This window comes from Gymnoscopelus microlampas (genome assembly GCF_963454915.1).
Source record: "Gymnoscopelus microlampas genome assembly, chromosome: 4".
Lineage (NCBI taxonomy): Eukaryota > Metazoa > Chordata > Actinopteri > Myctophiformes > Myctophidae > Gymnoscopelus > Gymnoscopelus microlampas.
The window spans coordinates 20,616,492-20,640,237 of record NC_139941.1 but is presented as its reverse complement, the minus strand read 5'-3'; the positions used below and the strand labels follow the sequence as shown (position 1 = coordinate 20,640,237).

General features: G+C 40.6%; 1 protein-coding gene across 1 annotated transcript in view; it reads right to left on the bottom strand.

Annotated features, from left to right (window-relative positions):
* The window catches only part of LOC311044619 (ADP-ribosylation factor-like protein 15), a 165,338-nt gene that overhangs the window by 62,564 nt on the left and 79,028 nt on the right, over positions 1–23,746 (bottom strand). Inside the window, exon 4 of the mRNA XM_084056329.1 lies at positions 11,616–11,824. Within this exon, the coding sequence (XP_083912455.1) occupies positions 11,616–11,824 (209 nt within the window). The remainder of the gene's footprint in view (positions 1–11,615; positions 11,825–23,746) is intronic.

Below are 23,746 nucleotides of genomic sequence, written 5' to 3'. Positions count from 1 at the left end.
TGTACTTTTTGCCACCCATCTGCTGCTGTCTATTCTGTATAATCTTTTTTTCTGCATATTTTTCCTCTGACTGCAGCAATAGTTGTATATCCTACTTCAGTAACCCAGGCAAGATGCAATTCCAAACTAGAAAGGGGCGTTCACTCAGTGATGCGCAAACCACTGCCAGGAGGCACACCCCTACTGTACCTCCTTCCAACGTTGTGTCTTTGTGGTGCATGTGATGACAATATTTTGGTATTGTGAGCGTGTATGAAAAGGCACAGGGCAATGGAGGAAAGGCTATGATAAATCCTTAATGCCTTGTGGCAATTGTGTTTGTACAGGGCCAGACTGGGAACACAAATCAGGCTGTGAATTGCCTGATTGATGTCCCATGCCTGTCCAAACTGACATAAAAATAATAAAGTAGTTAGAGCAGGCAGCCAAAGCGTGGCAACCAGCTGATCAGTCAATCTATGAAAGTAATACTGTATGCACTAGACAATTTAGAGAAATAGCAAAGTGTGGTTGGTTGGCCCACCGCAAGTTATGGGTTGCAGCCATCAGCATCCAAGGAATGCGTGGTGAAACATTTTCTACTAAGAGGTTTCTGCGACATACAGTTATGTCATACAATTCGTACACACAAGTAATACAACGATTCGGATTTGTGGCAGCCCCTATGGTTGTAAGTGAAAGTGCTTTTGGAGGTGCGCTCTATAAAAGGCCCCTTAACATGTGATTAAAATTTGGGGTTGATTGTACATTGAATTCATGATATATGGTGTTTTCATAAAAAGGCCCCTCCCACTCATTTTGGAAGCAAATTACAGGCAAATGGTATGTCAAAAAGCTGTCTGACACCCATCGTCACATGCAGTGGTGTAAAGGTATTTTTACTCTACTGGAGTATTTCCAATATTCAGTACTTTTACTTCCACTCCACTACACATCAGAGGCAAATATGATACCTTTATTCCACTAGAATTATTTGAAAAAATGTGTTACTTGTTACTTTGTAGATTTTGATTATTATTACAAAACATACATTACCCACTTCAGCTCAGCTCTATATACTGTACATTTCAGCCATTTGAAAATAGAAGATATACAAGTTGTAGATTTGCAATTTTCAGAGGATTTTTATACATTTTATACATTTGAAAACTTGTGAAATGGGACATTCTGCATATTAAGTACTTTTACTTTTGGTACTTTAAGTACATTTATTGATGCCAATACTTTTGTACTTTTACTCAAGCACATTTTGAATGCCGGACTTCCTTGTAACAGAGTATTTCTTCATACTTTTACCTAAGTAAAAAATGTGAGTATTTTTTCCACCACTGACCATCACCATGACTCCAGAGATTGTTTAAAAACATGTTTCTGCAACAGGGAGATGACCTCAAGAGACGGCTGTTCGTGGCTACAGTACAATCAGTACTGCTGTATGGGGCCGAGCAGTGATGGAAGAAGTACTCACATGCTTTACTTAAGTACAAGTATCAATAATGCAATGCAGATATACTCTGTTACAAGTAGAAGTTCTGTATTCAAAATGTACTTGATTCTGTATTCAAAATGTACAAAAATTGTTACATTGGTTGTAATTGTAACTGTATTCTTGTTCTGTAAAGCACTTTGCGCTGCATTTCATGTCATGAAAGGTGCTATACAAATTAAGTTTATTATTAAGTTTATTATTATTATTGAGTAAAAGTAACAGCATCAACATATATACTCATTGTGCAGAATGTCCCATTTCACAAGTTCAAAATGTAAGAAACATCTTTTAAAAATAGCCAATCTACAAGCTAATAATACGTCGCATTGCGATGCATTGTGAGCTTGTCAATCTGCTATTTTCAAAATATATATAGGGCTGAAGTGGTTAGTGAGTTTTGTAATAATAATCAAAATCTGCAAAGTAACTAGTAACTTTTCATATAATTGTAGTGGAGTAAAAGTACAATATTTTCCTCTGAGATGTAATGGGGTAGAAGTAAAAGTATTGAAAATTGTAAATACTGAAGTAAAAAAAACACCCACGTTGTATTTATGTACAGTACTTGAGTACACGTACTTAGTTACTTTACACCACAGGGGCCGAGACATGGATGCTCACAGCACAGCCGGAAAAAGCTCTTCTGGATGGCGTCCACATAAGAATGTTACAAATGGCGCTAGATGTCACAAGAGATGACCACATCAGAAACGTGGCGGGGATAATAAAATTGTCTATATTGATATTGCTTTTTGCTACCCTTACACACTGACATGACACTTGATACACTTTCCCACTTTATTTCTATTGCTGCCAAGTTTTCTTTATTGAATTATACCTAGTTTTTTATATCTAGATTTATTTTATTATACTGTGTATTGTTAGCACCAACATTCCCCTGCACATACTGTACTTGTTAAGGGTAAATGACAAATAATCCTTCAATCTGAGGTAAGCTAAATACATAATATAATCAATGTTTTCAGGCAGGTGCTACTGTATAGACTATACTATACAGTGCTGTACATTTCCTCGAGTTCATAAATCAGGTCTGCATTTGCATTGAGCAATACTGTTAATAACTCTGCTCTGATATTACAGTTTTGAAAAGAATAAGTGGCATATGTTTATTTGAGCTCTCAGTCTCCACCAAAGAGACACACTGCACTGGCATCAGGCCAACTGGGCATCCACACTGTGCTACAGTAAGTTGCCACCCGTTTCTGACATGCACCCGGGTACTTTTGCGTGTAACTTTCATTTAACCACATGAACCCTACCCCCCCCCCACCCCCTCCCTATATTCTGGGAATGTCATAATAGGTGAACAACAGCTCACAACACGTTGTGATTCATTGTGACGCATTGTGAACTTGTAGATTGGCTATTTTCGGCAAAGTGTTTTGGTGTGTGTGTGTGTGTGTGTGTGTGTGTGTGTGTGTGTGTGTGTGCGCACATACTGTAAATTGTTCCCAAACGTTCTAAGGACAAAGCATGGAGCATTTGGGAAACTGAGGTATACCAGTACAAGTGTGTGTGTGTGTGTGTGTGTGTGTGTGTGTGTGTGTGTGGGTGTGTGTGTGTGTGTGTGTGTGTGTGAGATAGAGAGAGAAAATTGCTCCAGGTCAAACTTATTGGATGATGAACCCTGCCTCACAGAGTCATTGGAAGTTAATAGTCTATTGACATTACAATGATCATTTTTGAGCATGTAGTTCCACAAGCTATAAACATTTATGTGAAGAAAGGGATGACAGGAAGATCTGTTTAATACATTTAATAATTCATTTGTCACGGTAACAAAACATTTTCGGCCATCCAGACTTCACACACTGATGGAGACTGGACCGCCAGCGTGACAAATGAATTATATAATTAAGTAAACAGATATTCTTGAATGTAACCTTTTCTTCACATAAATATTTATTCTGTTTATATATTTTACATAAATGTTTATTCTACAACACCGCACTCGGTGGTCAGAGTACAGTAATACATTGCTCAAGTCAGCAAAATCACTCATCTATCGAATAAGCCAATAAACACAACTTTGCCTTTGAAAACAATTCTCTTATATAGGATGGACAGTTTTGAAGGATATTTTCCTAAATCACTAAGTCACAGTCAGTTAAACGGTCTAACTTTAAACTGACATTTTACACTTAATACATCTGAATGTATTTAGTGCCAGTCTTTGGGGAAACAGATCCTCGAAGATTTTTCCCACAGTCTTTTGTAAGGATTTGTTTTGACTCAAATTACTATAAAGTCATTTCATAACAGTGAGTCTACAGTAGGAAATAATTTGCAACAGATATTCTCTCCCAAGACCACAGCCATGTGCTGGTGTGGATAAGAATGTCTATTGAGATGCAAAGGAGAACTTAGGGATTAGCATCTACGAAATATTTGATCTGGAGATGTGGCGACAACTCAAGATCTAGATCTGGTTGGTTTAATTATTTTACCACTTGGAGGTCTCTGGGGTAAATAATTATATGGTTGATATTATACCACACAGAAAATCCCTGTTTGAAGAACAATGGCGCCATTTTGTTCTCAACGGAATCAAAGTGAATGGCTTGGAGTGAAGGGAAATGTGTTTTTGAAACATTGATGAAGTCTGATACAAGTTGTGCATACTGTAGTTTACTGGAGATACGATTATAGTCTTCATGAAATGATCCATACTGTACATACAAAAGTGCACAATGTCCCAAACACGTGACATTGGTACTAGCGTTTGCAATGTTAACGGTTGCAAAATGTCCCAAAACATGACATTTTACCCTCCATCACATACTTCTGTTACATCTGATGTTACAGTATGTCACAGACGTAATGCCCATACAGTATATGGAGAAAATCTAGGTGTGAAGCTGTGAACATCTAGTAGCCTATATCTCTGCTGTCAGGCAGAAACCTGCCCAAAATATTACCTTTTCAGGAAATGAAAAAAACAAAAACATATGTTTTTAAAACAACACAATACTCATTAAAGTCAAGACTAAAAAAAATAAAAAAACTCAAGTCTCATTAAAGTCGGTATTGTGACTTTACATTATCAGATACTTGCATGTGTCATTATATTATCATCACTTTACCCAAATCCAGCTCAAGTGGAGTTAGGAGACAGTTTGCGGATCCAATGGAGTTGGAAGGTTTAGTCAGAAGCGATTTTTAATACTTTTCATTGGTTCAACATTTTGTAAAACCCACAGACCGACATAAAGAGTGTTCAATAGCATAGAATTATTAAAGAAAATAAAAAGGTTGAAATACGGAGACAGGAGGTTTGCTCCCGACAGTGACAAATGGGTGATTCTAAGAAAGAAAATAATCTAAATCCTTTTTTTTTGTAACATAACAAATTAAGCTTTTGTTTTATCGTTTTAAAGGGTTACTTAAACACTTTTTTAAGAAGCGTGACCTGGATTTTATGCAGACCTGTCTATTTTTCTGTTGTTTATGAATTGTTTTAATGCCTTATGCTTTTAATCAGTGTAAAGAACTTTGTGAGCTCTCTCTGTGATGTGCTATATAAATAAAATGTACTTACTCGCTTCTCTTTTTCAGGGTGAGACCTGGCATCACCCAACCCTTGCGTGACTGTTGTTAAAACCGAGGAGGGACGTGTCCCATAAGATTACTCATCTGAGCTTGGCGTGTTGGGGGAAGGAAAAAAGAAATAAATACATAGATAGAAAAGGACAGGGTCAGAGTATTCTTCTGTAGTTCCTCTAACATGGTGTCTGTGGAACTTTATAAAGCGTATTCATGAGACCCCTCTGATGTATTGACTAAAACTTGGTGACACTGCTACAATTGACATTACACATTATATAAGCATCAACACATTCATTTTCACTATCTATAAACACAGACTAAAGGCGTACAAAAAATATAGTTATAGAACACCAGCACAACTAAACTATTAATCCGTTGCCCAATCAGCCCTGAGATTTTCTCATTCTTGTCATCCAAATGCAAAATGTTAAATATTGCTCAAGTAATGTTGTTTAAAGTATGGCTTAAAAAATAATAATTTGTTAGTTGTTGTTGTTAGTAATTCTAACAACGTGCCCCATTTTGGATTTAGACTTTCACACTCTCAGTGTGTAGGGATAGGGGTGAGAATGTGGCATTGACTCCAATGTCTGGGTGTACTGTAAGAATGTGCACATGACACAGTGAGAGGTAGATACATTTAAGATGAGACGGCAACCACATCCGTGACTGCTTTGACTTTCCCGGCCAGTGTGAGCTGTATTGGCCATCGTTAGGGCAATGCAACAACCTTTTCAGAGACATCCGCCTCAGTCATCCCTATAAGCCTGCCTCACGTATTATCAAAGTGTTCACAAACAGCTGGGACAAGTAAAGTGTTCACAAACAGCTGGGACAAGTGGATCCCTTCCAGAGATGGATGCCGGCTAAATACGGCAAAGGACACTCTCAGGCAGGTGGCTTGTGGGCCACATACTGCTGCCGGGATCTAATCAGCTATGTTCATACAATAGAACCAGTGATATTGGGCTTAACACAAGCAATAAGCCATTCCACGTATCAAGAACATACACAACAAGGACCCAAACATGCAACCAATTCATGCTAATTGAATGAGCTTAACGAGTTCAGGTGGAGTCATAAGTTGCCCTTCACTTCACATACTGTACTCCTCCCAGGGTAGAAATAGTGCTGCTACAGTACAGACAAGGTCAAGCTTTTGTCCCACAACGCTACAGGTCGCCACAGAGGGTTTGTGTGGCATGTACTGTACAGTATGTGCGTATACAGGGAAGTGGGGTTTAGTTTTTGAAACATGAGTGAGAGCTACACGTGGGGATTGTAGCCATAACATCCCACACCAAGAGGCTCCTTCTGAAGTGGAGAGTGAAGCGCGAGAGAGAGACACAGGCCGACTACCTCAGTTACGCTGCGTTTTGTCCCTGCCGCCACTAGCAGTGATTCATTTTGGCCTGTGGAGTGGTGGTGACATGACTGGTGACATTTCTGCCAGTGTCTTAACTGTTACAGCCTGTCTGTCAGTGATGCGGAAAGTTGTTAGGCAAGGGGGGGGACAAAACTGAATCTTTTATCCATTGAACATTACAATACACATAACGCTAAATCCCCAATCCGGAGGTTATATATTGACACACACTTAAAGTATGTTGAGGTACAGAGAATGAACTTGAAGCAAATGTCTCAACCCATTTGAACTGAAATTACAGGTCAGTCTCACATTATGACAGTGACTGTGTCATAATATGATGCACAATCTCCAAAACATTGGGATGTTACCATTTACAGATGTCTGTCACGGCAGATTAAATGATGTCTAGCATGATGCGTTTTATTGTCTGGAGCTGCATAATTAAAACAATGAAATCATTATCCTTGTTATGGAAGGGCTATAGAGATGTCCCCAGAAGGACTCTACACCATGGGTCTTAAACAGGGGGTCTGGGACCCCTAGGGGGTCCTCAGAGTTACTACAGGGGGGCCGCCAAATCTTCGTGTCATAGGAACTTCTTTTTTTTCCATTAACGACTTGAACCCATATCATCCCTATACTGGGGGTAATATTTGCAGAAAATGTCCGATCTACAATCTACAAGCAATCTACAAACTCACAACGCGTCACATTGTGAGTTTGTATATATCGGTAGGCTATTTTCGGTGAAGAGATTTGGTGTAGAGGTATAAAAGAGCAAACCAAGTAAAGAGCCAAGGGCTCTAGGCCTAGGCAATTTAGCACAGACTCTGTACTTTATGAGCCTGGCCCCATGGCGGTGTTTCGGAAGAGCTACATCTTAAAGTGATCTTATCTGTGCCAGTGGGAGTTCTGTGATGGCCACTGCAAGAGGGAGACGCTGGGTCAGGAGACTATTGTTTCCTGCTAAAACCTATACTTAGAATTGGTAACGTGTGTGCGTTGGCCTTCTCACGGCACACTTAGAAGAGCAATTGTATGTCTCCAAACTTTGCGCAAATATAAGTCATGGGTTGCCTCATTAACCAAACTAGCTTTCATGCTTTTAATATTTGTTTTTATTGGTAAATGGTAACATCCCATAATTGTTTTTGTAGTTTTTTTTTACTTTGATTGAAACTGAGATTTTGCCCCAGATTTTGCCCAGTAGGGGCATGCTTTACTGCACATGTGTGCATAAACGAAACGTATACGCATAGAGAGCTACTACGCAGGCTCCACCCGTGCACATTGTGTGTTCGTGTCACTTTCTGACACACGTGCATGACTCGTGGACAAAGAAGCGTTCTGATGTTGTACAAACATGGACTTTGGACATCACTTTCAAACTGTTTGTTATTAAATGAGGCATTGTCACTTTGTGAGATGGGCATGCAACAGGTTATTATTTCAATGCGTTGCGTGTGTTGCACCGTTCGTGGACACAGTATAACTAGAAAGAATGCGTGCACAAGTCTGTAAACAATAAAACAAACTTGCTGGGTGCACGACTCCAATGTGCTCACCAAAAGCAGAATAATGCCTGCAGTCACGGAATGTCCTTCAGAATCAGAATCAACTTTATTGTCACATCACAGGTTTACAGGTGAAAATATTTGAGGATAGAAACAGGTTAAAGGCAGGCTTCCAGGTGGGCTTTTTATGGGTTAGGCACAAGTATCGCAGACACAAGTACCACACATTGCCTAGTGTTGACAAACAACGTATACGACAAGCAGAACAGACATCACTTTCTGGGACAGCAGATGCCAAGCAGACAGAAAAAGCACTGTGTTGCAAATAAAACAAAACAGACATGACTTTCTGCTCACACTATAGAAACAGGTAATAATGATTTCAACGTATTGTGCATGCGTGCGTGTGTGTGTGTGTATGCGTGTTGTGACTCTGTTGAGTTACTTTATTTCTTTGCAAAGATCCCACATTATGTAGGCACATGTGCATGGGCGCACGCAAATAATAGTATAAGCACACTGCGTCTGCGCTTCTCAATCTAAACTCTTTACTTGCAGAATAGCACAGGGCACCACACAGTATTACTTCCAAGTTATTTTACTTATAATAAAAAACGACTGTGCTAAATATGTCAAACGCTAAATGGCCATATGACGTAATTACTTTTGAAAACATTATGCCAGACAACATGCATTTAATCATCACCATTAAATACAAGTGAATCTACTGAATTGATGAACATGTGACTCTATGAACTGTTAGATAAGGAGCAACAGGAGCTCTTGATAGGCTTTCAGGTAGGAAGGAGCCAAAAGCCCAGAAAGGCGCTATTTTCTAGCGTTATACTTAGTTGGACGCGGGTGTCACGCACCGAAAACAGCCGATCTATAAGGAGATCTGCTGCTACAGTATTTGATGCACCACATCAGCGCACAGCTAAGTATACTGTAAATCATCCTTTAATTGTGTGTGTGTGTGTGTGGGGGGGGGGGGTGCTATTTACATATACCTAGAATAATGTTTGCAATGCAAAGTCAACAGTGCATGACATGCTTCTGACATTGTATCAGTGTATTACTGTAATATTCTAAATTGACTTAATTGAATCTCTCCGTCAAAGTAAATTATGATCTGCTACTTAATGTCATATGTTTGAATGAGTCTGACATTAAGTAAGATTCATAAAACCTGATCCTAGTAATGCAAAAAGATTATGTCAAACCTCAGCTGCTGAACAGCCTGCTGCAGATCATTCTATGTATTCCAAAACACCTGACCAAAAAGGGTCTGAATTCTGTGTTCTAGAGCCCAAGCCCTATTCTGTGTACCATTTACTGGCAGCGGAGCAGAGAACATCTTGGGAGCACATGCCCTTCGAGTTCCTCTCATGTCTAACCCTAACCCTGTCAAACCAGATGAACTCATTATGAAGAGGGAGCCAAGAGGGAAGAAATCAGGCTGTAAGAGGCATTCATTTCAGACTCATAGACAATCAGTACCAAACAACTTTTGTTACACATACTTTACTATATACATTATGGCTTTGCCCTGTTGAGTCAGGGACTTAAGAGACAGCCTGGTGTGGAAAGAATGTGGGGAAGAATTGATCAATTGTTGTGAGCTTACAGCGTATGTGTGTTCACCGAATGTTTTCCCCAGAATAGGGGTTCAAGTGGTTAATAAACTTGTTGGCTGTACATCTTGTACATACATATATTTCCAAAGACACGTTCTGTTACGTATTACTGATTTAATTGTGTATGTAGTCAGGCTTTATACTAAGCCCGCTCCTTTTTTCCGTCAACACCAAATGTATATAGCCGATATATCGTTGGATCAACTGTTGTGAGCTTAATGTGTTCGCGGAATGTTGGTCCCAGAATAAGGACGCTAAGTGGATAATAATCCTCAAGCAGTCGTCCCTCCAGGCTATGGACCAGAACTAGCCAATCGGGCACCTATCTGCCCAGCTTATGTGTTCTATACTACTAACTGTAACTAGCCAATTACAATAAAATCCTGTCTCTCTGGCTTACAGTATGGCATACTGTAATAGCCAATCACAGACATGCAAATGTCTGGGTTGTCTGGGTTTGTCTTGCCTGTGGTCCTGGATTATGACCAAATATGGACAAACACCCATATATGGAGATCACCGTTGTAAGGCTACAGTTTGTGAAGTCAGACCAGAGCTCAGAGAGAGGGATGGAGAGAGAGAGAGGGGGAGGGAGATTGTGTGTGACATCAGACCAGAGCTCGATGAGACAGACAGACAGACAGACAGACAGAGAGAGGGAGGGACAAGGAGGCAGTGGTGAGGATGCACAACTGGTACTCACTTGCCGTGCTACTTTCATGGCTGTATGTAGAGATTCCACTGCATCATCATCACTATTGTTAGCTCATGCATCCTGGTGTAGATTTGCACACTACTGTAGTGTGCACACACACCTTTCTTAAACATGTTATTCCCATTAAGGAGAGTGTAAGTGATTGGTGAATGGTTTTGTGAAAAGAAAAAAAGACATGTAAAATGTAAAGCTCTACATTTGGATACAGTGTTTGTTCAGTGACGAGTCTCCCGAGCTCTTTAACAGAAAATACATTTTCAGGTCGGGAAATCAATTTATCAATTTTATTCAATTACACTTGAAACGGACACCGCTCACTCCCATGTAATGAATGACCGGCCGTGCTTTTTTCCGCTCCGCGCGGAAACGCATTGACCAGACGTCCCGCTGCGGCCAGGTTTGGCGAGAACAGTCGTGCACAAACCTCCGTGCACAATAAAGAGCGAGTGTCATGCTTCCAAGGAAGCCCAGCCCACACGGACTTACAGGACACTTTTCCATTTCATTCAACAAACAATGAACCGACATGACAATTCCGTACAGGGCAAATTAATAATACAACCTAAAATAGAACACCCTTGTAATTGGGCCTGTTAATTCACATCTTAACAGGAGACCCGGCATGAACCTACTTGAAAAGCTGGGGTTGTCTTCTACTCCAGGCTCGATAGAAACAAAATTTGCCGTCTTAAACACTTCATTCTTATCTATATCATGTCGTTTCAGTCTTCTGCCTGAACATACCTGCTACTGGATGAATCACTGTGTGGGTGCCAACTGACAAGATGATGAGTGTGTATGTGCACACAGTATGTGGATGTGAATGCCATGGTGTGTGTGTATATGGATGACATGAATAACTGTCTGTATGTAATGGTTTTTACTTTGATGCCTGAAATCAACATGTGGAAGGAATATCACATATATGTCCAAGACAAATCTCTCCATGGAGATGGTGCCTCGCTTGCACGCGGGGAATGTACCAAATGAACTGGAATCAGTGTTGCCAGATTTTGCGAGAGAAACAACCAGCCAGGTCTATGAAAACAGGCCGAAAAGAAGCGACTACGGGCCATATGAGCACACACACGCAACTATTTGAAAATAGCCGATCTACAAGCTCACAACGCGTCGTGATGCGACGCGTTGTGAGCTTGTAGATCGGCTATTTTCAAAAAAATCTAGAAAACAATTGAACAATGTGTAATATTTTTGAAACATTTTAAATACACACATCTTGTATGGCGCTCCCTGTCGCTTATGATAAGCATGGCAATGGCAACACTGACTGGAATATAAAGATCCGGCAGGAGTGCTCAACTACCTGGTTTGGCGTCCGTGCAGCAGGCTTGTCCTGGTGATTGGCCAGGATGAGGAAGGGCAGTGTGCAGAGCTGCGGGTGCTGCAGGGCCGAGTGGAGTTCATTGCGCGCCGCCTCCAGGTCTTCGTCTGAAGACGCGCTGTCCAGGACGAAGACCACACCCTGCGATCCTTGGTAGTAACGGCTCCAGTATTTCTTGATGTTGTCGGCTCCTGCAGCAAGACGAGGTTAAGTGGAGGTAAAAGAACAGAACTAAAAACAACAACAACTCCCACTTCCCTCTCTCTTAATTGTGACTATTTCCACTTTATCCACCAAAATAGGTTTTTGAATGAACCGGTATTCGTTACATAATTAATTTGTGCATTACAGTTGCATTGAATAAAACACGGATTGTAAAATAAAACACGGTCTACTAGTCTGTGATACTATGTTAATGCTGACAAAACTAAATCAAACAAGTAAAAAAAATTATAGATTTTATAATGAGGATAATATATTGTAGCCATTATTTCTGCAGATACCTTTGTATTAGCTTTGGTGCTGATGTCAGTGTAAGCAACAGGAGCAACAGATATTCATTTGTATGTGTTCTTGATGTTGACATTGCGTAGAAAAATCCTCAATTTAATTTGACTTAAATCAACACTGCTTCTCCAAAATGCATAAAAATTAAGATTCTTTTTTGGCATTTCTGCTTTATTACAATAGACACTGAACAGAGACAGGAAAGGCAAGTGAGATAGAGGGGCTAACATGCCCCTCCAAAATTTGATTTTGAGTGGAAACTCTGGAATGATGACTATGAAAACAATTGTGGCACACATAGTATGTGATAATTCACAATTCAACAAATTCACAAGGTATAAAAACAAAACAACGGAGTTTCCCTTTGTTTTCAGTCAAACCAAAAAAACCACTGGATTTTTACAGTGTGAGGCTTCAACTGCCACTTTGCACGCCAAACATCTCAGCAGCTCCCCAAGCCACTGTTACAACACAAAAGACCTTGTATATCTTCAAAGTAAGAACAGTAACCCTTTGAATTATTCAAACACAGTCCGGGATTATTTTCAATTCCCCACAGTGAGTGTGGGATACAAATACCATCCCCTCCCCCCTGTTCGATTTATAGTGAACAACATATGGTTCCTTTTTCTGTGAGGTAATTTGGGGCAAGCACATCCGCTCACCAAGGTTCAGTGCGCCACAACTTTATTTGTTAGTGTAAGTAATTTGAGGAAGAGACCTACATGCTCACAAAGTGAGTCATTCCTGTCCCCCTTGACACCCCCCCACCCCCCATTCCATGCCGTTTCCCTTTCACTGACAGTGTGGGCAAGGCCTGGGGGAGGGAAGAGAGACCGCCCCGCTCTCTTTATGAAAGACAACTAAAAAGCAGACCGGCTAAAGCAAAATAAAAAATACAAATAAAACGTTGTCATTCCAATTATGAAACATCTCTGAGAACTGTCAAAACATGAGAAGTCACGTTCTCCAGCTGAGTCCACTGGTTCAGTCACTAAACGGAATAAAATGAAACCAGATGGCTGAGAGATGCACCTCTGGGCACAAACAAGTGTTTAACAAACTTCTCAAAGTCCCTTTAAGGGGCATGGCCATAGTCCTCAATCACTGCTGGAATGTATTGTCAGACATTTCCTTCGGGATCAATAAAGTATCTATCCATCTCTTGTCACTGATCACGACCCCGATCATGTTGATTCCAGTTGAAGTGAGTAATACATTTGGTTTGACAATGCCACTGCTACGCCTCTGGGCGACTGAATTTCCCCCACCGGATAATAAAGCTATGTATCTATCTACTTCGCTACATACTGTATCATACACACACACCTTGCAGGGATCGACATAAATGCCGTGCTGGCCCAGAACTACTATTTAAACTATACAGGCCAGCAGAATGCACCATCCACTTGCCCACTTGGGCCAGTAAAAATAATGTTGTCTTGTTAATTATCGCTACTATAGCGCTTCATGAGCCCGATGTCACAGTTGTATGGAAAGCAGATAAGTCAGCTCTGCAGAGCGCACCTGCAGTTCACTTGCTCTCTCCAGTGAGACATGCGTGTTCACTACAGTCTTGCAGCGGCAAAAAGCGGTGTTACTTAATTAATCGATTCATGTGTGTGGTAAAAAATGATTTTAGAACCACCGGTAACCAGCCAAATGTCGGGCAAAAAAACAGGTTACGAAGAGAAGAAAACAAACAGAATATTTGAGGGAGAGTGATAGGGAGTAGCCGACGACAGGAGAAGGGAGAGAAAGTTTGACAGACAAGCAGAAAGTGCATTACAAAAATAATACTAAATATATTATATTATATTTCATCCTCCTACAATCAGAATGATTTATCTATTTTGCAATGACCATTATAAATATATCAATAATGAACAATGTCTTCATAGTATTTAGTTATAGTACTCTATTTACTGATTTACACGTGATATGGAATAGGCCCAGATGTGTTTTTCTCTATTACGGGGTCAATTCTTGATAATTGTTCCTGAGCAAGTGGTTACAATGGTGTGGCCAGTACAATATTGATTTGCCACAGCAATGGAACATTTCCCTTAATATCTACCTGTGCCTAGAGAGCTTTGAATCTGTCTCACTGGAAGGTTGCAGGCAGGTGCCAGACACAACTCATCCCCTGCAGGGTTTTTCATGGGTCAGTATTTGTACCCGTCCTGTTTATTCTCTACATGCTAGCCACCTGCTATGCTGACGACACCCAACTGTAAATGAGACCGCCTTAAACCTCTACCCCACCTCTTCACAACATCGGTTTTGACAAATGTTCTTGTTCTGCTGCTCTCCAGCAGGATTTTTCGGAAGCTCTAACAAATCCAGAACAGCACTGCACGGATCCCAATGAGAGTGTGAAAACAACACATCACACCCGACCCCATGTTCACTACAATCCCTGACTACCCATCTCCTCCAGCCCTTGTCCTCACTTTTCAATGCATCCACAAAATACCCCTTAAACTCCAACCTCAGATGTTTAGCCCCCAAACCTTAATAAGTAACACATAATAAGTTCTAAACTTCTCCATACTCCCCTGGACTAAACTCTACCCCACCAGAGGCCCAGACATCTTTCCTCTGCTAGTCCCAGAATGGACCATGAATTCTAAGGACATCCCAGAGTCTGGATTTGGAAAACTTCCGTGTGTAGAAGAGCCCTCTATTGAACTGCTAAGCGGTTAACCACAGCATTTACCCATTATTGTATTTTATTGAGTTCGGAATAGATTCCATATCAAAGGCAAATGTGTTACAAATATAACTGCCGTGACAGTGAAGCAACACCAGTTTTTTCACATCCCAGCTACTATTCTTACTTCATGCTCTACGCCAAACAGTAATTTTCAATTGTAAACAATGCTGACACTAAAACATGCATTCATTAACTTGAATACGTTTTTTCACATATTTACTGTATGTAAAGATTCAAAAGTCAGCGTCCAGTTACTTGTGTGTATAAAAAGTAGTCGCAAAAAGTAGTCACATGCACATCGAACATAAGTATAGGCCAGGTGCTGGATACAAATATTTATTTTCAGTTACTTGTGTGCATCTATTAATTTTATTTATGACATTATTCTTTCATTGATACTTTACTGGGGATGTCAACTGTCAACTGTACTGTTTATTACTGTACTTAAAGGCCATGTGTGGAGGGCAGGCAAGGTATTTCTGTTCTGTAGTAACCATGTGTCTGGTACTTCTTTCATAGTCCATCTTTACCATTACTATTAGCTGTTATCTCCTTTTTTTCTGTATCTGCCCTGTATTTCTTACAGCTGTACTGCCATTGGCAAATAAATCAACCCCATGGTATCAATAAAGGTCAGTCAGTCAGTGCTGACACAAATGATCACTCAAACACATTGATTTACTACAAAGGGTATGCCTATACCAATGTTGATTTTGACAGCAAATTTTGATTTAGTTTTAGTCTTTTGAATATAATTCTGTTTAGTTTTAGTCATATTTTAGTCATCTGAAATGTTTTAGTTTTAGTTGACTAAATATTAGATTTTAGTCGACTAAAATGTATTTTGGCGGGCCTTGGTGGCATTGAAATGCCTGATTCATACTCAGCTGTGTGCTGAAAATAGCAGATCTACAAGCTCACAACATGAGCTTGTAGATAGGCTATTTGAGTAACACCTGCACACAACCAAGAATAAAATGACTCGTCTTAGTTCGCTGGATCTCTTCTCCACTAGTCCCGCCCTAACATTTTAGTCTAGTTTTTATTTGTTGACGAAATTGTCAGTATATTTAGTCATAGTTATAGTCATCATAGCTTAGTTTTTATTTCGTTTTTGTCAGTGAAAAAAGGTAGTCGACGAACATTTTTCGATACAGTTTTAGTCAACGAAATCAACACTGGTCTATACTGTATGAGAAAAACTACAGCATGTCCAATTTGTCAGTATTGCCCTAATCTCTCAAGAACAGATTCCGAAAGCAGAGGTCGCTGTTTTTCATTTTCTGTGGGGTCTGGCTACGCGAGACTAGTATTGCCCTCCTCCGTGCATTACTGTGGTCGCTTTATTTGCCTTCATGTTTTCGTTGTTGTTGCTCATAGAGGTAATTGCCAAGCAGTGATGAAGTGTGAGGCTGCCAAGTGTCTAAACATCACGCAATGCTTCCATGACATTTACCCCTCTTCTTTCCTTCCTTCCTTCCTTCCTTCCTCCCCCACTCCACAGTCCTCACACCTCCCATTGGAGTGGAAATTTATCAGACAAAGTGGCACTTGAGAGATTGCCTGGGAAGTTTCTCTCATCTTTGCCTGGAAATCGGACGGAATGTCAGTCATGTTTCAGTGGATCTCACTGGCAACTTCTGCCACCTATTGGTCTAAGAGGAGGATTTCCAAACATCACATCTACATCTTTAGGGGGTGCTGTCTGCTCTACAGCATACTGTTACTTATTGTTAATTAACCACTTAATTTTTTTTTAATGAAATAAGATTTTTTTGTTACACAATTTTAGAAATGTTTTGCCTATAATGACAAAAAGGGATATCAGGTTGAAAATGGTTAAATGAACACTATAAGACTAGAGCCAATTAGTGATGAATGTTTAATTCATCCATTTCCTCTTTTTCTTACTTACTGTAGTTTTGTCCTTACTTTCTCCAGGACCTTGCATGATATGTTTTAACCTTGTGGACTCAAAACGACCTACAGTACAGTACTGTATGTACAGTACAGTACAGCGAAATTGCAAAGTGAACTTATCAATAAATGGAAGGATGATGTCACTCAATCATCCTCTCTTCCACTGATTCATACATGGATTGTACTCTGTGATTGGCTAATCCAGGGGTTCGCAATCGTTTTCAGCTCGAAACCCAAAAGAGAAATTTGGTGTCCCACCGGGACCCAAAAGTAGAATATTATCAATGAATTGATAATATCAATTAATCACTTAAGCACTGTTTAATGAATTGTGAAAATAGACAATCTACAAGCTCACAGTGGCCACTTCAAAATGCGCTGTTAACTTGGAGATCTGCTATTTTTTTGTTTATTTTTTTACTGGATATTTACTTGTGACTTGCGAGTGGACCCATGAAAACGGGCCCTATGTTTGTGAAACACGGGGCTAATTCATTCATTGTGTTGGCTTTGACCATGAAGTATGAATTGAATCAAGCCAGACTCTGAAATATCCACAAATATATGTTAGATTAACATGAAATTTCCATTACATGAAGAAAGGCAATTTGGATAAACATACAGTAAGTGCCTTCATTCAAAGCACAACATCTGAAAGTTCCACAGATTAGTATGACTGATATCTCAATGTTCACAGTTTAGATTCGAGTACACTTAAATGTAAAGCATAATGCTCACATTATATACTCCGTCGTACCACGGAGTTGCATGCCGAAAATAGCAGATCTACAAGCTTAACCACTTAAACCCTCTATTCTTAGTGAAACTGACCTGGGTTGGCTCTATACTTGTTCTGCTCTCCTTTTCCTTCTACACCAAATCGCTTTGGCAGACATACAGTAGCAGATCTACAAGCTCACAACACATTACAAACGCAATGTGAGCTTGAAAATTGGCTATTTATGACGAATGTTCCCCCCAGAACAGGGGGGTGTTAGGGTTCAAGTGGTTAAAGCATATCTATGCTCCTGTAGTGGAGGCCCATGCTGTGAACCTAACCACATTAACCTTGGTGTCCCTATTTAGAGCCAATGTTCAAAGAATTTCAAAGTTATTAAACATTTTTCAAATTCTTTGAAATTCGATGCGTCATGTTGTGAGCTTATAGAACGGTCATTTTTGCTATTCGTAGTATTACGAAGTACGTATAGCACATACGTGATTAATCAAGGAACAATATATAGACCATGGATGTATAGGACATGTAGATGTGCTGTGCATAGCTAGGTAAACCATCCCGGTCGTGGAATTCACATTTCCATGGGAAATGTGAATTCCACAACCGGGATGGTTTACCAGGCTAGTGCATAGCATGCTTTTCAGTGATTCACTGTATATATTATATATATATATATATATATATATATATATATATATATATATATATATATATATATATATATATATATATATACATATTATATAAATATATATTCACATTATATATATACATATATATACATACACATATATATGTTACAGGGAAATTGGCATTCCAGGGAAATTGGAAAAGGAGCGCTTGTTTTTACCACCCACCCAGGCAATTCTGTATAACCAACACTAGAGGGCAATGAATGCAAGCGTGTGAATGAATGAATGCAAAACTATCCACTGTCCACAACGACACACATGTGTGCGTGTGTGCATGCGCACACATGCACACGCGCACATGTGTGTCGTCGTGGACACTGGATAGTAACCATAGACTGTGTAACCCATGAAAAGATATATTCTCCCCCTATCGGTTCACAACTCGGACGGCGCTGATTCGACTAGCAGACCTTCGGCCGGTCGGTGCGGGCACTCGCGCCTCCTCGGCCTCAAGCTCTGCTGAGTCGGCACGCCTCCGTCATGGACAATAACTATTATCGCGTGTGCGTGTGAACGCGTGTTCAGCCTTCCCCTAGCGTAGCTTCCTGGTTGCTATGTGGGGGGGAACAACAAAAGCCAGGTCGGCCTCGCATCCAAGCCCCGCCTCGCGCCTCCTCGTATCAAAGCCCCGCTTCGCGCTTCCTCCTCGCGCCGCCTCGTATCAAAGCCCCGCCTCGCGCCTCCTTGTCCTCCTCCTCCTCCTCCTCGCGAGCCTCGTGTAAAAAACCCTGTCTCGAAAAGCCCCGCCTTGCGCTATATATATACATACACACACATATATACATATATACATACACACACACACACACACACACACACACACACACACACACACACACACACACACACACACACACACACACACACACACACACACACACACACACACACACACACACACACACACACACACACACACACACATTCTTTTCTGATCCTCATTTTTTGCACCCTGTTACTGTGGCCCTTTTGATTTAATGTGAACAGTTTGGTGTAACCCTGGTGAGATACTGTACTGTATACTGTACTGTACCTTTATCTTCAGAAGCTACATGAAGTCTGTGATCCACATTGGAGTCAAGTCTGAGATCCACAATGGAGCCACGCCGTTCCCATGTGGATCACGAAATCCACATGATTCACACAAAAAAATTGAAACAGAGCTACATGGCAAACAGCTTAAACCACAACCAGGGACAACATTTTTGACATAAAAAGAGGAGTGGGCTTGTAAAACAAAACATCGAACATTCCATGGAGGCCATAGCTAAACTATTGATAGACAAGAAAGAGAAGAATAGAACAGGCATCTGGTCATTCATACACTTGTGTTCAAAATACAGACATAGTTTCTCTTTTGCCCCAGATTGGGACTTTGGGCTAATAAACTACCCTGGGTGGTAAGGCTGTTAAAAAACATAAGCAATAGATTACACAGCAGACATGAAGAGCAGACAGTCATATCAATAAGCTGTTATTCTCTTCCGCTTGCATTTGATGACCGGTGTCTCCGAAATTTGGCAATGAATTCAAGCAGACTTTGATGATGTAGTTTTCAAAAAAGTGACTTGGCATATTTTGGAATCAACTGAACTGTATTTCCATTTGGTGTGCATTAGGCTACTGTTGAGGCCTGTCATGTTTGCTGTTGGGCCCTGACGTCGGTACGGTTTCAGATTCACGGTCGGCTCGAACAACGCGTTCTCGTGTATGTCTGCCTCCCGCGCTTGAGGTTCTTTCCAAAATTTTACCTTGAACAAAATACAAACATGTTGCTAATCGGGCCTTTTTGTTCCGCTCTTGAAAGTTGAACTACAGTCAGACCAATCCTCTTTGAAGTCTTCCTAACCAAAAACAGACAGCCCCCCACCCTCTGCTACAAATGGAGAAGTTACAATACAATGATGGGAAGGAGCAGGGTTCGATCTACTGGGGGGGATGGGGGAGAAAATCCATGCCTCTACTTTTGATATCCCCCCTCTGGTCATTCATTTTTATCGCCGGTGGGGATAGGTTTTATCCTGGCTTCTGGTCAGACATTTTGGGGAAATGTCTGATATTCATGTTTGATAATATCACAATTTAATAATTTATTTAAACCACATTAACCCTGGTGTCCCTGTTTTGGGCAAAAATAGAAAAGAAAATGCTGAGAAAATAGTAGATCAACGTGATGTGACACACATGTGAGTTTATATATCAGCTATTTTTGCTATTTATATAGTGGACATGTATGTCCAAAACTATTGGACATAAAAGTATTAACAAGAGCTTGTAACTAAACTACATTAATTAACTACATTAGATCCACTGGAACAGAGGTAATTTTTTCCATTTCCTCAAAAGTAACAGTTTTGGACATACGTTTCCACCCGACAGTGACTATGTGAATAGCAAAAATAGCTGATCTATAAACTCACAGTGTGTCGCATCACGTTGCTTATATATAGCCGATCTACAAGCTCACAACGTGTCTCATCGTGACGCAATCTTGTAGATCGGCTATTTTGTTATTTTTGTCTCTAGTATGATGAATTACGGCATTAATTTACAAAATAAACAAGTATATAGGGCTTAAGTGACCCCCCCCCCCCTATTTTTTCTAATTTTTTAACAAATCAAACCCTGGGAAGTTGAGCTGAAGGAAAGTGGGTGAGTGAAGGAGCCCTCCCATAATAAAGCTGGCTTACTTCTTTGTAGAACGAGCTGGAGCTAGAGTGTGGTGGAAAACCACACAGCCGTGTCTGTTTCTAAGTAAACAGTTCCTATACTGTATGTGAGGCATGACCTGCACGAAGCACCAATCCCCAGGAATTACGTTCCACATAATTAGCAAAACACGGTTTCCATGTTCCAGGAATATATAAAAACATTTATTAAACTAGAAAGGTGTGCTCCTCGTAACACAGGTCTCGGCCAGGTCGGGATGTGTTCCCAGGGCCCCGCAAACTGTGGAAGTCAATCATAGAGTTATAGGCTACATCGTGATAGCGGCACCTTGGCCTACTGGGAGTGTCCATGATTTACTGAATTTTGATTTACTGAACATGTGTTTTGAAGAGAACACAAACTATGATTGTACTGTACAACCTACGGTTCAAGAATTATATAATAATTATAATTATACGATGAGGCCAATTAGAAAAATGTGGGGTGGAGGTTCTTCCTTGGCCTACTGGGAATGTGTGTGCAAAGTTTCACGCCAATCGGTCCAGCGGTGCCGGAGATTACCTACCAGAGTCCTGCACGGGTCCAATTTTGACAATTTTGGCACCCGCCCCGCCCGTCAATAATCAGATCCCTAGACCGACCCCGTCACCCGTAATTATATAAAAATACAAACCAAACCGGCCCGCCTGTTAAATAATGGACCTGTTGTCTGCCTCGTTACCCGTGATTACATGCAGTAAATAGCCTACAGACAGTCACTCAATTTAAAAGTCTGTTAAAATGCTTTTAACACAAGATAGCAGCCTTCAACAACAGCGGTACATTCAGTGGTCAGGTTTGTTTATTGTTGTCATATGATTTCAATTTGAAGGTTGAACAGGATGTTCAATATGTTTTTGTGAGTTAAGACAACTGACTGGTGTGCTGTGTTAAGTTATACAAGTGACATTGTTTGGGCGGAAACAGTGCTGATTTTCACAATAAAATGTTAGCCACCCGAGTTTAGTTCAGTGCCGCCCGTCTCGGTCCCTGTGAACTAATAAAAGTATATTTTTCTCCCGTTTTCACCCGTCAAACGCGGGTGCCCATCGGATATCCGTGGGTATCCGGCCTGTTACCTACTCACAGACAGACACACGGATGGACGGACAGACAGGGGCGAAATGTATCCGGCCTGGCAAGGACAATAACCACAAAGGGGAGCTCTGTGGTGTGTGGTGGTGTGCTTTATAGAAGCCCTGACATGCCATTACAATTTGGCTTTGAATGAATATTGTGTTCATGATACAGTATATGGCATGTTTTTGTAAGGAAGAGGCCCCTCCCACAAATTTTGGATGCCAAATACAGGCAAACGGTATGGAATATCAAAACCCTGTTTGACACTCATTGACACATGACTGTCACACGACATGATTATTTGGACCTAATTTGATGGTGGGCGGGGGGGGGGGGGTTGTAGGCCAGAACGTAAATGACCCTGGTGGTATAGCGTGAACATGAGGCAGATTTGAAAGATGTAGGGTGGAGTCCTTGGCCGACTGCAATGGTGTGCATGAAATGTTTGATGCTGATCATTTTCTGTTGCCTCATGTTTCATATTTTTATAAATACTTATGTCATTTAATAATGGAAGTCAGTGGGGCTCAGACATTTCCCAAATTTGGAGTCATACATTATAGATATGTCATAGACGACTACGACTGACATGCAGGCTGGCCACATTAAGTCTGAGATCCACATGAAGCCATGCTGCTCCCATGTGGTTCTCAAGATTCACATGATTAAATTCTTCTCTACTCTGTCCCACTTGAGAAAAGTCCATGTTTCTTCAATAAAGAATACACGTTACAGAGATGATGGTTTCGATTCCTAGATACATTATTGAGACAAAAGCAACATTTCAACAGTCCATGCTGCCTTCATCAGTAAGACTCTTAACCCAGTCTTAACCCTGATGAAGGCAGCATGGACTGCTCAAACATAACTTTTTTTCTTAATTTCTGTGCACCATAACTTTGAGTGTGTGGAAACTTTTCCTTATTGAAGTTTGATTCAGCACCATTGATCAGCCACCCCGCAAATACAGGTGTGTGTTTTATCCTTTTTAACCCATTAAAACCGGGAATGCATCCGTGTCATTTCATACTTTGGCTAATCAAAAATAGCAGATATACAAGCTCATAGCGCATCACTTCATGCCACACTATGAGCTTGTAGATCAGCAAAAATGTGTGCAGATCTTTGAATATACATATATTTTAAATCGAACACTTTTAAATCCAATTTTTCTTCTGGGGACAAGAATTGGAACAAAATATTTTGAGATGAGGGTTGGTGGCCAAATACATACAGTATAATTTGTGGGGGTCCTTGTCATGGAAAAGTTTGAGAACCACTGACACATACGTTTTTTCAGAAAACTGACATTTTTAGAATCGGACTCAGGTCTTAATTAATGCATTAAAGAGCTGTAATGTTGACACTGGGGCCTTACATTGCAGAGTTACTTCAGCTAAACCAGATTCCACTTAACCACTTAATCCCTATACTTCATTGACAGGTTCCCCAGGGGTCTATACTTGGTTCCCTCCTTTCTTTTACCTACCACAATACCGAATCTCTTTGCAGAAAATAGCCGATCTACATGCTCGCAACGAGTCGCAAGGTGTCGCTAATTTCACAGGATATTAGCCTATTATGACGTACTTAGAATAAGGATGCTAGGGTTCAAGTGGTTATCAATGGGCTGTCCATTGCAGAATCTGCGCTGCACCCTTCTCTGGGCACAGACCAAGACTGATAGGGTGATATCTTAGCATGAAGCCCCAAATGTACATAAGTCCCACAGCTGTTTCTTCAAAAAGGC